General features: G+C 36.8%; 1 protein-coding gene across 2 annotated transcripts in view; it reads right to left on the bottom strand.

The window, feature by feature from the left end:
- The window catches only part of ctif (CBP80/20-dependent translation initiation factor), a 59,474-nt gene that overhangs the window by 34,022 nt on the left and 11,724 nt on the right, over positions 1–13,728 (bottom strand). For both annotated transcript variants that reach the window (XM_024299235.2, XM_024299236.2), the window contains exons 4-7: positions 11,038–11,160; positions 10,850–10,923; positions 8,891–8,995; positions 8,672–8,750 (exon numbers count right to left, since the gene is read on the bottom strand). In XM_024299235.2, coding sequence (XP_024155003.1) covers positions 8,672–8,750; positions 8,891–8,995; positions 10,850–10,923; positions 11,038–11,160 — 381 coding nt within the window. The remainder of the gene's footprint in view (positions 1–8,671; positions 8,751–8,890; positions 8,996–10,849; positions 10,924–11,037; positions 11,161–13,728) is intronic.

Here is a 13,728-nt window from a genome sequence, read left to right as displayed (position 1 = left end):
GGACACTTCGACACATGGGTGGGCAAGGCGGGAATCGAACCCGCTCACTTCTGATCAGGAGTCGACCACCCTACCACTGCACCACGGCCGCCCACAATGCACTGCGTTGGAACTATTTCCATGTGAAAAAAATGATTTCAAATGTATTTTTTATGAACCCTTCAAGGTATTATCATTTTATAGTTTTTAGTAGTTAGGGAGGAAATTCAGACTTATGCAATGTTGGCGCTCATTAGTGTTCTGTGATCAGTTCTGTACATGTTCTCAAAATTTACAATAATTAGTCCCCACTTTCAGTTCAAACCAGAGAATCAGAACACACAAAACTGAAAGCACAATTAACTACAACATATCAGAGAAATGTGTAATAGGGGCTGAGTTAAAAAAAATAAAAACTTTTGAGTCATGTTGAATGAATCAAAATTTGGAGAATCCAAACTGATTTATTAAATCTGTAACTCAGTTTCACTTCAATGTGTTTCTTGTATCTTTTAACAGCAAAACATTGGGTTTAGTTTATTATGAAAGAACTTATAATTCTATTAATGATGTTTGAACTACACAACTTTGTTTAGTTTAATAACTAGTGATGCAAAAAATATTTTTCAAAACTAACTTTAAATAGAGATTTGAATAATAAATTATGTTTTTGAATTGTAAATAAAATAGAATTGACTATTTTTATCAGTGATGCTAAGTTCCATTTTATAAACACCGTTTATGACATTTTTACCTTTGTAAACCCCTGCAGGGAGCCAGTAGTAAGTGTTTTGGCATTGCTGTGGTGTAGGAATTTTGAATCTGTAACAGTCTGGTATACTTTTTTGTTTTTTCTAACTCCACATGACCACATTTTTGTAAAAAAAATATATATATATTTGTTTTGGACAAAGCAACATGACATTTGAGAAAAGAAGTTGTTTGCTTCTTGTCGCTGACACCTTCCTCGTGAAGCGCTCTTTCGCTTCACTGAACAGTCAATCAAAGTGATCTTTCTCACTGACAGATGTGTCAAACAAGGCGTTGATGGGGTCTGACAGTGCTGACGGTGGATTACAAACTGACTAAATAAGGGCGACAGACGTTTGCTAATGCTCCAGTCAACTGCTTGTCAGTTTGTGTCAGAGCCCATCAAAGCTTTAGGAGAAAAAGAGAGTAATCACTGACTTTATCTTTCTCAGGGATACAAACTACTGAGCTTGTTTTGTGAAAACTCTTACAACTACTGTTTTATGAAACATTAGCTGCTTTTTTTTTTCTTTCTTTCTTTCTTTCTTCTTCTTGGCACTTTGATCCCACAATGTTTTCATCTGTCATATTTCAGGTTCTTTGATGAACCTGCACACCCATGTAGTGACTCTGGCTTCAGACTGTTTATTAACAGAGACAAATATGTCAAGACTTTATAGCTTTGTCTCAAAGATTTACCTCCAACACGACTGCAGAGTTTAAATCCTTCTTTCTAGTAGTGAGGAACATTAAGGGAAATTCTAAAATATCCACAACAACAACGCGGCTGCTAATCAATTCTTAGAGAAACAGAGTGAATACATTTGTTATTTAATATTATCATGTTCAGAATGTATTTGTTGCAGTGTTAAAACCCCACTCCAATCATCTTTTGATCCGTTTTTAACTTATTCTCAGTGGTCTTTTAACTATAATTATTCTGTTTTAGCCTCAAATTAAAAAAAAACTTGTTGTTTTCTTGGACAGTTTCTGCAGAAATTCACCTCTTTATTATATTAGAACTGTTGGCATGGAGGAACCCCGGCCCCCCTTCCCGTCATGCATCCGTTTACACATTTTCTCTGTAGCTTACAGCCCTTCACAACCTATAGGAAATCTCGTTATACGTTAGCATCAAGCTAGTAGATTTTATTACTATGCGTTAGATCAATGATTACGTATATGGATCGATTATTGATTTATTAAGCTTAGATCGATTCAGAACAATTTAGAGAATTTATCAACGAGTCTAACTAAAAATAAAAGGAAATCTGCAATAAGAAGAATATACATATAATTAAATGTCGGTTGTGGTTCAAACTTTAAAGTGGAAAAAACCCAAAGTGAATTCTAAAAATTGCTTTGAAATTAGGATTACCAAATTTGCACAGTTATTATTCATCAGGTAAATTGACGACATTTATAGCCAATACCTTAAACAATGCAGGAATTTACAGAAGCTTTGCCCTGGCAAGCAGATTGCTTTTTTTATTCCAAAAATCTTAAAACGTAAATCTCTTTCTTATTCACATTTTTAGAAACTTAATTTACCACAAAAAACAAACAAACCTAATCACATAAATATGTCAGTACCAGTTAGATAAAGATGTAATTAAACAGAAACGTGAATTGAATTCAGAGTTTAACCGTTCAGCTGAAATGCTGTCCTCACTCATGGAGTCTTGCAGTGCAGCACGTACACGTCCAGACAGAGGGGTCAAATTATTTTGGCTAACAATGAAGAAAAAGGATTTTAGCCTTCATTGTTATACAAGGAGTTCTGTTGTGGAAAGCTAAAAGCCTCAATACATTTTTTTTCATTTAGAGAAAAGCATATTTGTAATATTTAATCCCAAAATGTGATTTAAAAAATTGGCTAAAATTAAGCCTCCTGCTTTTCTTATTTTTCAATGTCATCTATTACAACATTTTCTACCACAAAATTGTAAAAATGAACAAAAAATGACTATTTTTAAGCCCCCAGGTGGAAGTATTGCATTCCCGAGCTTCTTCTGTTGTCATGCATGTCCTCATGTCTCAGCTGTTTCTGACTCGGCGAGGTCCGGCACCAGAACAGCATCCAGTGGTGATTAAGAATGAAAGCAAGAGGTTAATAATGTGTAGGAGCCAATAAACTGCAAACACCGGGACAATAGCAGGAAGTGACCCAACGGAGGGGGCTGCCGGTCACCGTGACCTCCTGGACATTGTTCTGCTGCCCGCCAGCATTTGAAGGATGGAGGGGAGGAGTGAAGAACGGAAGAAGAAGGGAAGGAGAAGGAACCCTGATGACGACGGTCAGAGGAATGGGAAACGGCGAAAAGGAAGAAATCAGAGGAAGTCATGGATGATACAGAAGACATGAAGGAGACAGAGAGGAAACTCAGAAGATAGTAGTAAATATTTATATTTGTCAGTAACTAGTGTGAGCACTGATAGAACTAAAAGCTGACAGACAGACTGCCCCAAAAAACTCCCGCCCGCCCTTTAGTCTGTATTCCTAACTAAAGTCCTGCTTTGCGGCACGTACACTTCCAGGCAGCGGGGTCAACCAGTCTGCAGTTTCTCAGCTTTGTTCCCCGCTACAGGGCTTTGTTCACAAACCAGAGACGGGAAGTGTCCTCAGTGACCAGCCACTTTCTCCTTCTGAGCCTTGAATTGTCTGGGAGATCACGACAGCCCAACCTGTCCCAAGGAAATACAGACCCTTATCGGACTAATATGTGAACTCTAATTTACCTCTTAAAAATGCTCCTCAAATAGCTGCGATACTTATATGCTTTGTCCGTTTTTGTAGAAATTTGTTTCCTTTTTTAAAAAAAAAATGTGTCCTTTAAAACCGAATATTGACTGGCGTCATTTCAGGTGGGGTAAATGTGAGAACGCCCATTTAAATGCCCAAACAGAGGAACAAGCTGATGCTATCAGTCTGATGACCCCAGCGATTAGCGTATCACTTCCCCCAAAATTATGGAACACTGGGACAATTAAGATTGTGACATGTCAGATAAGTGGTAAATTCTTTGGACAAGAATGAACCATAGGGGCAATTTAGAGTCATTTAAGAGACTTATTTTAGAAAACATTCGCCATTCAAAATGAACTATGTGAGCTGTGACAAAAAGAAAAATGGACTCCAAGATATTCTAAGAACCTTTCAGATACAACTCAAAAAATGTGCACTGATGGAAAAACATTGTTTACAGCTATAGCCTAAATTTACATAATTAATGCCCAAGTATGAAGGTCATTCTGAAGTCCAAAGAACTAATAAGAAACATGTATTTAAATTCATCACAAAGTTAAAATCAAAGAATGTTGTTGTTTGAGGTGATTGATTGTGACTGGGTAATAATGGAGTTTTAGTAAATATTTCAGTCACACATTTTTTATTATATAATAGACCCTTTCTATGTCACAGTTCACCTTTCACAGTTGTTTTGTGGATTTTTTTAATCAATACTATTGCATGTAGTTTTTTTTTGTTTTTTTTAACAGCACATTGTGTTCTGCGCCCTGATTGGCTGTTGGCCTTGTCAATCAATCAATCTCCTTTGTGTTGTGTTGTTTAGCTTTTCTATACCTACATATATTTTGGATTCCGATAAGGTCTTTATTTTTACTCGATAATACTGGACTTATTTTTCAAAGAAGGATTGAACTTTAAGATCTTAGACGAAAGAGAAAAATGCAAAAGTGTTCAAGTCCCTCTGAGAAAAGTTTAGAAAGTGGGTAGTGAGGGGTTTTATAGCCTTAAAACATCTATAATCCTACTTAGGTGATTTCACCTATTGTAGGGGTTTTTTTAGAACATAACTCCTGTGATAAACAAGGGAACGCTGTACAGCAGTGATCTCCAACCCCGGGCCGCGGACCCGTACATGTGTCACCTGGTACTGGCTGGCAGACAGACAAAAAGAAATACATGCGCCAATCAAAATGATTACCACTTAGGTTATTTTCTGATAAAAGTCGGACGTAGCTGAAGCTAGCGTTTGGTTGGTAGCCTCCACTTTGACGTTAAAGGGAGAATCTTCATCACAAAGTTCAAACCAGCTGCAAACATTTGCAGAGAATGAAGGTTCAATCAAATTAAGTTGCTGATTTATGGAAACTTGTAAAATGGACAATTGAGACTTTTCCTACAGCAAGGCTGAATTAGGTAGGCATCCATTCAGAAACTTTAGCACAGAAAATGTTCCTTTGTGTTGAAAAAAAATACCCAATGAGTGAGGATTTTTACGTAAAGACAAAATATAATCAATCCTTTTGCCATTAAAGATAATTAAAGCCTGGATTGAGTGTCAAAATGGAAAAAAAAAATAAAAAATAAAGGATCTTTTCAAATCATCAACTTTGTTTCATTTAATCTTTGTCATCTGCATTAAAAATCTCTACTAATACTATAAGAGTTTAAAAAAAATGTAGCATTTTATTTTGAAAATAAAATTTTTGAAACTGGAAGTTTAAAAATGCCACCTTCTGCCCCGTTCGGACCGTTTTGTAAAATTTGTGTCTAATTCAAAAGGGTCCGCGGGATGAAAAAGGTTGGAGACCACTGCTGTGCAGTACAGACATGACAGCTTAATATTACACGAAAAAGAAGAGGACAAGAAGGGAGATATTTTCAAAATAAATTTGGGTGTAAACCTTGTTTTTATGAATAAGATGGAAAATATTTTAATAAAAAATCTCTATGTATGTCAATAACTTAATAAAATGTGGTTTATTCAACAATGTGTGAAATGCAAAAAAAAAAAAAAAAAGAATGAAGGATGTAAATTCATTTAAATTCATTACATTTACATTAAAATGATCTAAAGCATATTTAGGCCACTGTTGGAAATTACATCTCACTGGGATTTTACAAAGTAACTTCAACAATGAGCTCTTTCTCCAGCAGAGGGAGCCGTCAGTCAGGGCTGGAGCATTGGAAACAATCCAGTAGTGTTGGTGAGTTGCTCAAAGTATATTTTATTATGTTAGAATAATGGTGGAAAAAAACAAGCCTCAACGGCACAAAAATGTCACTACAGACTTTGAGAACAGCAGAAACTGCAAAGCAGATGAATAGTTCAGTCAGGAGCTGAGCCGGTGGATCAGGACATAACAGATTCAGACGAGACTTTCATTGGTCAGCAATTGAACATTTTCAGTCCAACTGAACTCCACAGTGCAGATACTGTTTTCACAAAGAAACTTGAGTAGTTACAAACTTCAAGTATTAAAATAGTTTAAATTTTATATTGTGAAGGAGGAATCTGTGTAGCATTAGCGCCTGGGATTTTCCAGGCTTTAGACAAAAACTAACACAGTAGAGAAAGGAAAACCACGTTCCCGCGTTAATGTCTCCGACTCACTGTGTCCCATTGTCAGCAGATTTCCGATCCAAAGCACTGCAGACAAACTCGGTTGACCCTTTCCTACTGTTGGCCCTACATGAATGAAAGGAAACTGCAGCCTTGGTCCATGCCTATACAATAAGTCAGCCATCTGAGTGACTCAGGTACACCCGTCTGAGCCAGAACGTGAATAGAAGTAGATTTCTTCAGTTCAAAGGCCACGAAGGGAAGGAAAGAGGAGGACACTGGAGCTCAGACGCTGAAGGGAGGACATTTTGGCTCTGAATGGAAGGCGTTAAGAGAGGACTGTGACGGGATTCACGTACAACGAACCCACTCCAGTAAATCACAACTCACCCAGGAAATACAACAATACCTGCATCCTGTAATGACTTAACAGGTATAGAATGGGACAGAATAAGCACTATATATGGAAATAATGTATTAGTTGTGTAATTCACAAAGGTTCTGCTGCCTTTATTATCAACAGAGGACTCAAGTCTCAAGACTTGACTGGAATGAATCTTGAGTCCTTAACTTTTGACTAACTGGTTACTGGTGAGAGACTTGACTTGAATGTGACTTTGTATTTTTGACGTGAGACTAAGGATTTAAATGGGTCTGACCTTCTATTAATTTATTATTGGGTATTTAGTCATATATTTAAGAATTACAAATGTATTAAAAATTGCAATTGACATTAGAGTTTAATTTGGTAATTTAAAATAGCAAAATATTCAATTGTTATAATCATTAAACTTTATTCAACCAGGATATTCCATTGAGAATAAAAAACTAAAAATAAAAAAATAAAAATAAATAAGCCACAGTCAGCATAAAACTCACAGAAAAATATAATATTATTGCTAAAAAAATATTTTTAGCTTCATCTTTAGCTAAAAACCTGCAAAGAATGAGAATGTGGTAGACCTTATTTTATTTATTTGTTTATTTTTATTCTTCAACCCAGACTTTTTTGGTTAACGTGAAGTATTTAATAAATGTGAAGTTTATTTTTTTTCTAAACCTGTTTTGTCTCTTTTTGGGTCACTGGGCTGCTGGAGCCTAACCCGGCCACTTGTGGGCGATGGTGGGCTGCATCCTAGACAGGTCACCAGTCTGTCGTGGGGCCACAATCACACACCCCTCTTTAACGCATGTACAGGGAGAACATGCAAATTCCACACAGAAAGGTCCTCAGTTGGTGATTCTGTTTCAGGTCCCCCAGCCAGGACTTTAACCGGGCCAAATCAACTTCCAAAAATATGTGTGCTACGTAAATATGTTGTTTAGCTTACTAATCCAGCCGTTAGAAAACTAATCTTTGCCTTAGCTAAAAAAGAATGAGCAACATGTGATTATAAATAGATATAACAAAGGATATTTATCTACCAAGATGAGATCTTAAGTGACACATTCATGTAACCATGTCAAAACACCAGAAATGGCCTGAGACATTCGGACAATTTAAATCTATGTATCAACATTTCAGAGTTTTTTTTTTATTTCAATATAAAATAGAATTAATTAATATTTATGTGTTTTGTAGTTCAAACTTTTAGATGGTAAATGTAGTGCGTTCCCACCTTCTTGTGAGGCCCAAAGCTCTTTACAAACAATCAAACTCTGGTTTAAGGAGGCAGCATTCACTGCCGTGAAGACGCTAATCAGGCCGCTGGGAGCAATGTGAGTGGGAATGAAACCTGTGATTGGAGGTTGACTGCTTTACCTCTGCCCCCATTCATGTTTTCTAAGCTCCTAATGGTTTGACCCTCATTTATTTATCAGAACTCTCGTCTTCTCTAGAGTAAGAACTGAGGTTTTCGTAGCAGCTTCTTGAATCCAGCGGTTACAAAGTATATTTAGCTGCTGCGCCTAAAATAAAGAAAGTTCTTCCTCTACAATTAGAGCGGCTCTAACAGACTTTAACTGACTTTTAACCTCAGTTTAGTTCAGGACTTTTATTACTTACTTTGGATTAAAAAAAAATAATAATAAAGTTGTGTTTTTACTAAATGTTTGTTTTACTTTGTGATGTTTGTTGCCGCATGTTGTGTGACCTTGAGTTGTTGTTATAAAAAAATGTAACCCATTTGTGTGACTTGACGTGCTTGAATCAATTCAAGACTTACTTCAATCTTAAATGCTGAAACTTGCATGCGACTTGCACTTTAGCGACTTTCTCTTGCCTCTGATTTTTTATGCATCTGCTAATATTTTATCTATTCATTTATCAACAAAGACTAATACAGCATATTAAAGAAAATGAAGCTTAGAAGGGAATCACTAAACATTCTAGATCTATTCAACCTCTACATGAAGACAAAGTTCTTATGCACCTTAAACCTAAATTAGCTATTTGATAAATAGATGTTACAATATGTATAATAGACATGTTGTTTCTAATATGTAGTGATAAATCAGTATAATCTTGAAACAGATGTGGCTTCAGGGAACATTACCTCTGTTACACCACTAGAGGTCACTCTCCAACAGCTAGTAAAATATTCAGTCAAATCAGTGTAGTTCTTAACCAAACTTGCTAAACACCGAAATATCAGGATCTTCCGCAAAAAAAAAAAATAAAATCTAAAACTTACCGAGCGCAGATGGGGTAGGAACCTCTCGATGTCGTTCATGTCGATGCCATCATCTTCCACAAACTTGTTTTTATTCATCCTGTTGATAAATGAGAACAACTTCAACTACAAATCATTTTCAATTTAACTGCTGCTCCACAAACGAGCCAGGACAGAAGGATCAAAACCACACTTTGGACAGGATCCTGTCCAGATAAAGTGGATCGAGTCGTGTCTCACCCCTCTCTGTCGATGTGTGGCAGGTGCTTCGGCGTGCCTCTCAGGTGTTTCCTGTGGAAATGGCTGAAGTCCAACTTCTCTGGCTGCACGTCCCAACCTGCACCTCTAAAACATGGAGATAACATAATGATTAGAGAAGCTACAACCTCATCAAAAACATGGAGATAAATGGTAAAATCATTGCAGAACAATCAATATATAATGTTCTGAATTAAAGATATGTACAGCAAAGCCGGTATAAAATTTAAACAGTCTTCTTTGGTTAAGCATTTAATTTTGGCTGGTTTAGTTTGCATGATAATTGTATTGTAGATCTGCATTGTATTTATAAGTAGAAGCAGATATAATGACCACTGGGAATGATTTACTACCAGCATGAAGCCCAATGAGGCAAATTTCCTTTATGATATTGGGCTATATAAATAAAATTGAATTGAATTGAATGGTTTTACAATAGAAAGAAATATATAGTTGGAATGAGACTTTAAGAATTTCAAGATCATCTGTTTTACAGTCCGTTTCAACATGTTCTACTTGCGTTATTGTGACAAAGTGAAATGATGTAGACTCATCTGTAAGGGCTGTTGGTCTCTACCATGTCTATGATTCAAACGACAGGCCTCGTTCAGACGATTTGACAAAGATTGTAAAATCCTTGGTGTTTTTCCTTCACTAGACCATCCAATCTTCTTTTGTGCATCTTGTACTTTTGTTCCAGTTTGGAAAAGTTTTTTCCCCCTCTAACTACTCCTTGTTTAGGAGTTTGAAACCAACTCTTTCATTCGTTTGTTGAACAGGAATGATACCACAGCGTTAGTATGTTTTCTCCAGTAGCTTTATGACCTTGAGTTGTTGTTATAGTTATAGGTTAAAGGAGTGGGATGTGTGAGTGGAAGTCTTTTTTTATGTATTCATTTGTTGGCGTGCAGTACTTTGTGTTACGATGTATTAAAAGTCTTGAAAGATTTCTTTGATTTGCATCTGCCCGAATCTCCTCCTTGTTCCAGGTTGCACCATAGGTCATGGCTTGTAGCATGACCTTTTCATTCCTCTACTTCCCAGCTACATTAAGTTGTTGATCCTAAAAAACCTGATGACGTATAGAGTTGGGCCTCGTTTATATTCACATCAAGCAAAACCGCACCAGAGCTCTTTAGGAGGCAGACCATCTCTTCCTCTCTTTTGGCTCAGACCCGATTTGGTCCAATTTAGCGATTAAACTCTGGTCCATTTTAATGGAACTAAACAAGTAGGTATGAATATACCACACACTCGCCTGTATTACACTGGACTGTCTCAGTGGTTGTGCCAGGATTGTTTTCTGAGTAGTGTAGCATTTAAATATTCAGGTATATCATCTGAGATTGTCCCTTAATTAAAAAGTTGAATGAATGACCTACTCCATTTTGATCCGCACAGCTTAATTAGGAGTGTAGAAACGATTAGATTAAAATCATCAGTGTCTGGAGAGGACAGAGCTGCTTACATAATCCCACTGTGCTGGCTGAAGCACTTCAGTGCGTATTCAGCTGTGCCAACGTGGCTGGTACTCTGAAGCTGGTGAGTAGATGTTTCTATAGCAACCTATCAACCCTTTACAATAGCAGTGTCTAGCTCCTTTTAATTTAAACTTGTTTTTTTTACATTAAAGATTAATTTGTTCATAAATATAGTTTTTGATAAAACTTTTTGAATCATTTTGTGACCAACATTCTCAGTCAAGCAGGTTAAATATCAGAACTATCAGGTTTTTAGCTTGAAAACTGATATAAAGATAAGAAAATAAAGTTTGGTTTGAAAGATTATCTTGAAAAGTGTAAACACTAAGCTTTAAAGCGTGGGACTGACTAGCAAAAGCTGTGAGACAGCATCTACGTTTGCAACATGACTCACCGGAAACTATGTATGGAATCCAAAACTAGCAGACACATTAGAGGTGTGACACACTGAGATGCATACCCGCGTGAATCCATTGTGTTGGCGGCCCAAATGTCTGTTCCCAGGATGTCAAAGGAGCCATCTTTGTTCCCGTTCTAGACAAAAACAAAGATGACAAATTTACACTTTGAGTTAGTGTGGATTTTCTTTTCCTGTTCAGGTGAACAGAAGTAAACTGCAAATGAATCCTCACAGACATCTTTCTGTACCTTGGCAGGAGCTTTGAACTGGTTATTCCGGCCCCTGCTACCAGAACGGGAGCCTGACCCGTGTCTGGACCCTGAACTGGGCCTAGAGCCGGTACTGCCATTGCTGCTGTGGTCCCACTCGTCCTGCGGAGGAAAGCAGAAACAGCAGAGACTATAATCTATGCACTGAACATATGTGAAGACAGAACAGTCCAGAGGTTGTGTAAACTAAATATCACCAGGGGAAAAACAAACCCACTGAATTTGGGTTAAACAAATTGAGAAAAATCTTAATTTAACTTGTACATCAAATTAAGTTAGAGTTTAGCCTAAATATTTGCCTGTAGGCAAGAGTTCATAGTTTCACTCAAACCAATGAACTGGCCGTTTCTGCTCCTCTGGTTGGTTGACCACCTTACTCTATTTAAGCTGATTTTATTCATTTCCTACCTTCATTTAAGCTGCATCAAGTATACAGAATGTGCTCATCTATTATCTACCTATCCAACAGTTTAGGCCGAATCTGAATTCTTCCCCTACCACTGGGGTCTGCAACCTTCAACACTTAAAGAACCATTCCGGTCAATTTCTCACCAACCAAAACCCAGCAGGAGCCACAAAGTGTTCACTCACCCTTTAGAAAAATAAGGTACTGATTTATATTTATGTTTTTGCCACTGAAATTATAGATTTAAATAAACTACTGTGTTTTTGCATAAATGAAATGAAATAGTTTATAACTTGTGATAGAGCTTTGCATGACCTTTCAAAATACATCCTACACCATGGGATCATGTCAGAAAGGAGTGTAAAGTCATCAACATAACTATGATCAACAAAAACTAAATCAGAGCGAATTAAGGGACCCCTACCATATTTTAAAACCATGAGGAACACTTTATATCCGTGAATTTGTTCAAAACTGACTATAAATTGATTTTCTGTGATAAATGAAGCTCAAAATTAAGTCCTAATGTGTCAGTTTGACATTAATAAACCACAAAGGATCGATGGATTGATGGAGAATTACGGCTACCGTTGTTAGGATCCTCAGCGATTGATTTATACCATCCTTCAACTGTTTGTGTATGAATTGAATAAAGTTTAAATGTATTTACTTTTTTAACTTTACTTACTTTTTCCTTTACAGTTAATTTTAAAATTTTAAAACATTTTATTTCAACCAAAGAGCCACAATGGAAGACTAAAAGAGTCACATGTGGCTCCAGAGCCGCAGGTTGCAGACCCCTACCCCTACGTCTCCTCCCTACCCCTCCAATTGTAGGGGCATTTAAAGGGGTAGAGTTGTCCGAAATAGTCATTTTTAGGGGTAAAGCAAATGCCGCGGAGAAGAAGTGCATTTCTTCATGTGGTGCGCTCTAAAGCACAGAGGTTTACATTTGAATGTAAGAAATTACTTTATTTTAGCAAGAAAGTTATAAAACCGATGTTAAGTATTTCAGAGCACTAACGTAGCTAACTTGTGACTAATGGTGGCGTCATCAAGTGGGAGTGTCTTCCGAACAGGAAAGGGATAAATGTAGAGGTAGAGAGAAGCCATAGGGGTAGGGAAAGAATCGTCGGTGGTATATGTGTGAAAAGTCTGTTAGACACTCGTGGAGCAGGAGTGGAAAGCCACAAATTTGTGTATGCATCTCGCAAAATTCAAATACAGTTGCGTAAGATTTCTCTAATAATTGCAGATAAACTACATAAAATTAGCATAAATTGCGCAACTGTCAACTGGCCAAAAACTGTGAACAGCTCAAAACCTGAATCACATAAAGACCCGTTGGCCGAGACCCTCCACGGACATCTGTGAACATCGACAGATGACAAAGGCAAGAAAAACTTATGAATCACGCATGTATGAAGAAAGACCGAAATTACATACGTGAACAATGCACAAATTGTACCTAGAGACAGTGTGATATAGTTTTTAGCAAGAGCTATGGATATTTTTTGTCCCTTTTAGAAACCAGAAATGTCAAATTAGCACTTAAAAAATATATTTGATGATACTCCAAATATTTGATACACCATAAAAGTAACTTGAGCTACATATTCATGTACAATTCTTAAAACCCCTACAACCCACCTAATCTCATGTAAAAAAACAAATAATACTGCATATGTGTAAATCTCTGACTGCATTTTTTAGCGTCTCATGATGCCTCAACCACACACCAACGGGTGAACTTTTAAGCGCCTGAAGCTGGTGGTCAACATCAGACTGAACAGCTGACAAAGACAAAGAATGACTTTAAACTACAGAACATGAGATCCTTTAGCTTTAGCTTTTTCAGTGACCCAAAACTCAAAAATGAGGGGCAGAGGTGGAAAAAGCTCTTTAATTCTGAAATATTATTTTCTGAATGAACTGGCAGACTATCTGGGTAGACAACAGTAGACTGGATAGACGCCTGCAACCACGTGACCCTGCACAGGAAAAAGCAGCTTTACAAGATGGATTGATGTTATTGGCTATTTTGCAAACGTTATTTGATAAGAGAAACCTAGACCACATTCAGCACAATTGATCTTACTTTTTACTTTAAAAACGGCATATTTTATGTTATCCAGTAATTAACAAAAAAAACGAATATAAATAAATGAATTCTTCTTGAACTCTGTAGTTTAATTTGAGTTAATTTTATTAATATTTTGGTTTTTGAATTTCAGGTTACAAAATAAAACATTTTTATAAAAAAA

The sequence above is a fragment of the Oryzias melastigma genome, linkage group LG12 (assembly GCF_002922805.2).
Source record: "Oryzias melastigma strain HK-1 linkage group LG12, ASM292280v2, whole genome shotgun sequence".
In the NCBI taxonomy this organism is placed as follows: domain Eukaryota; kingdom Metazoa; phylum Chordata; class Actinopteri; order Beloniformes; family Adrianichthyidae; genus Oryzias; species Oryzias melastigma.
The sequence above is the reverse complement of the archived record's forward strand: the minus strand, read 5'-3'. Positions and strand labels throughout refer to the sequence as shown.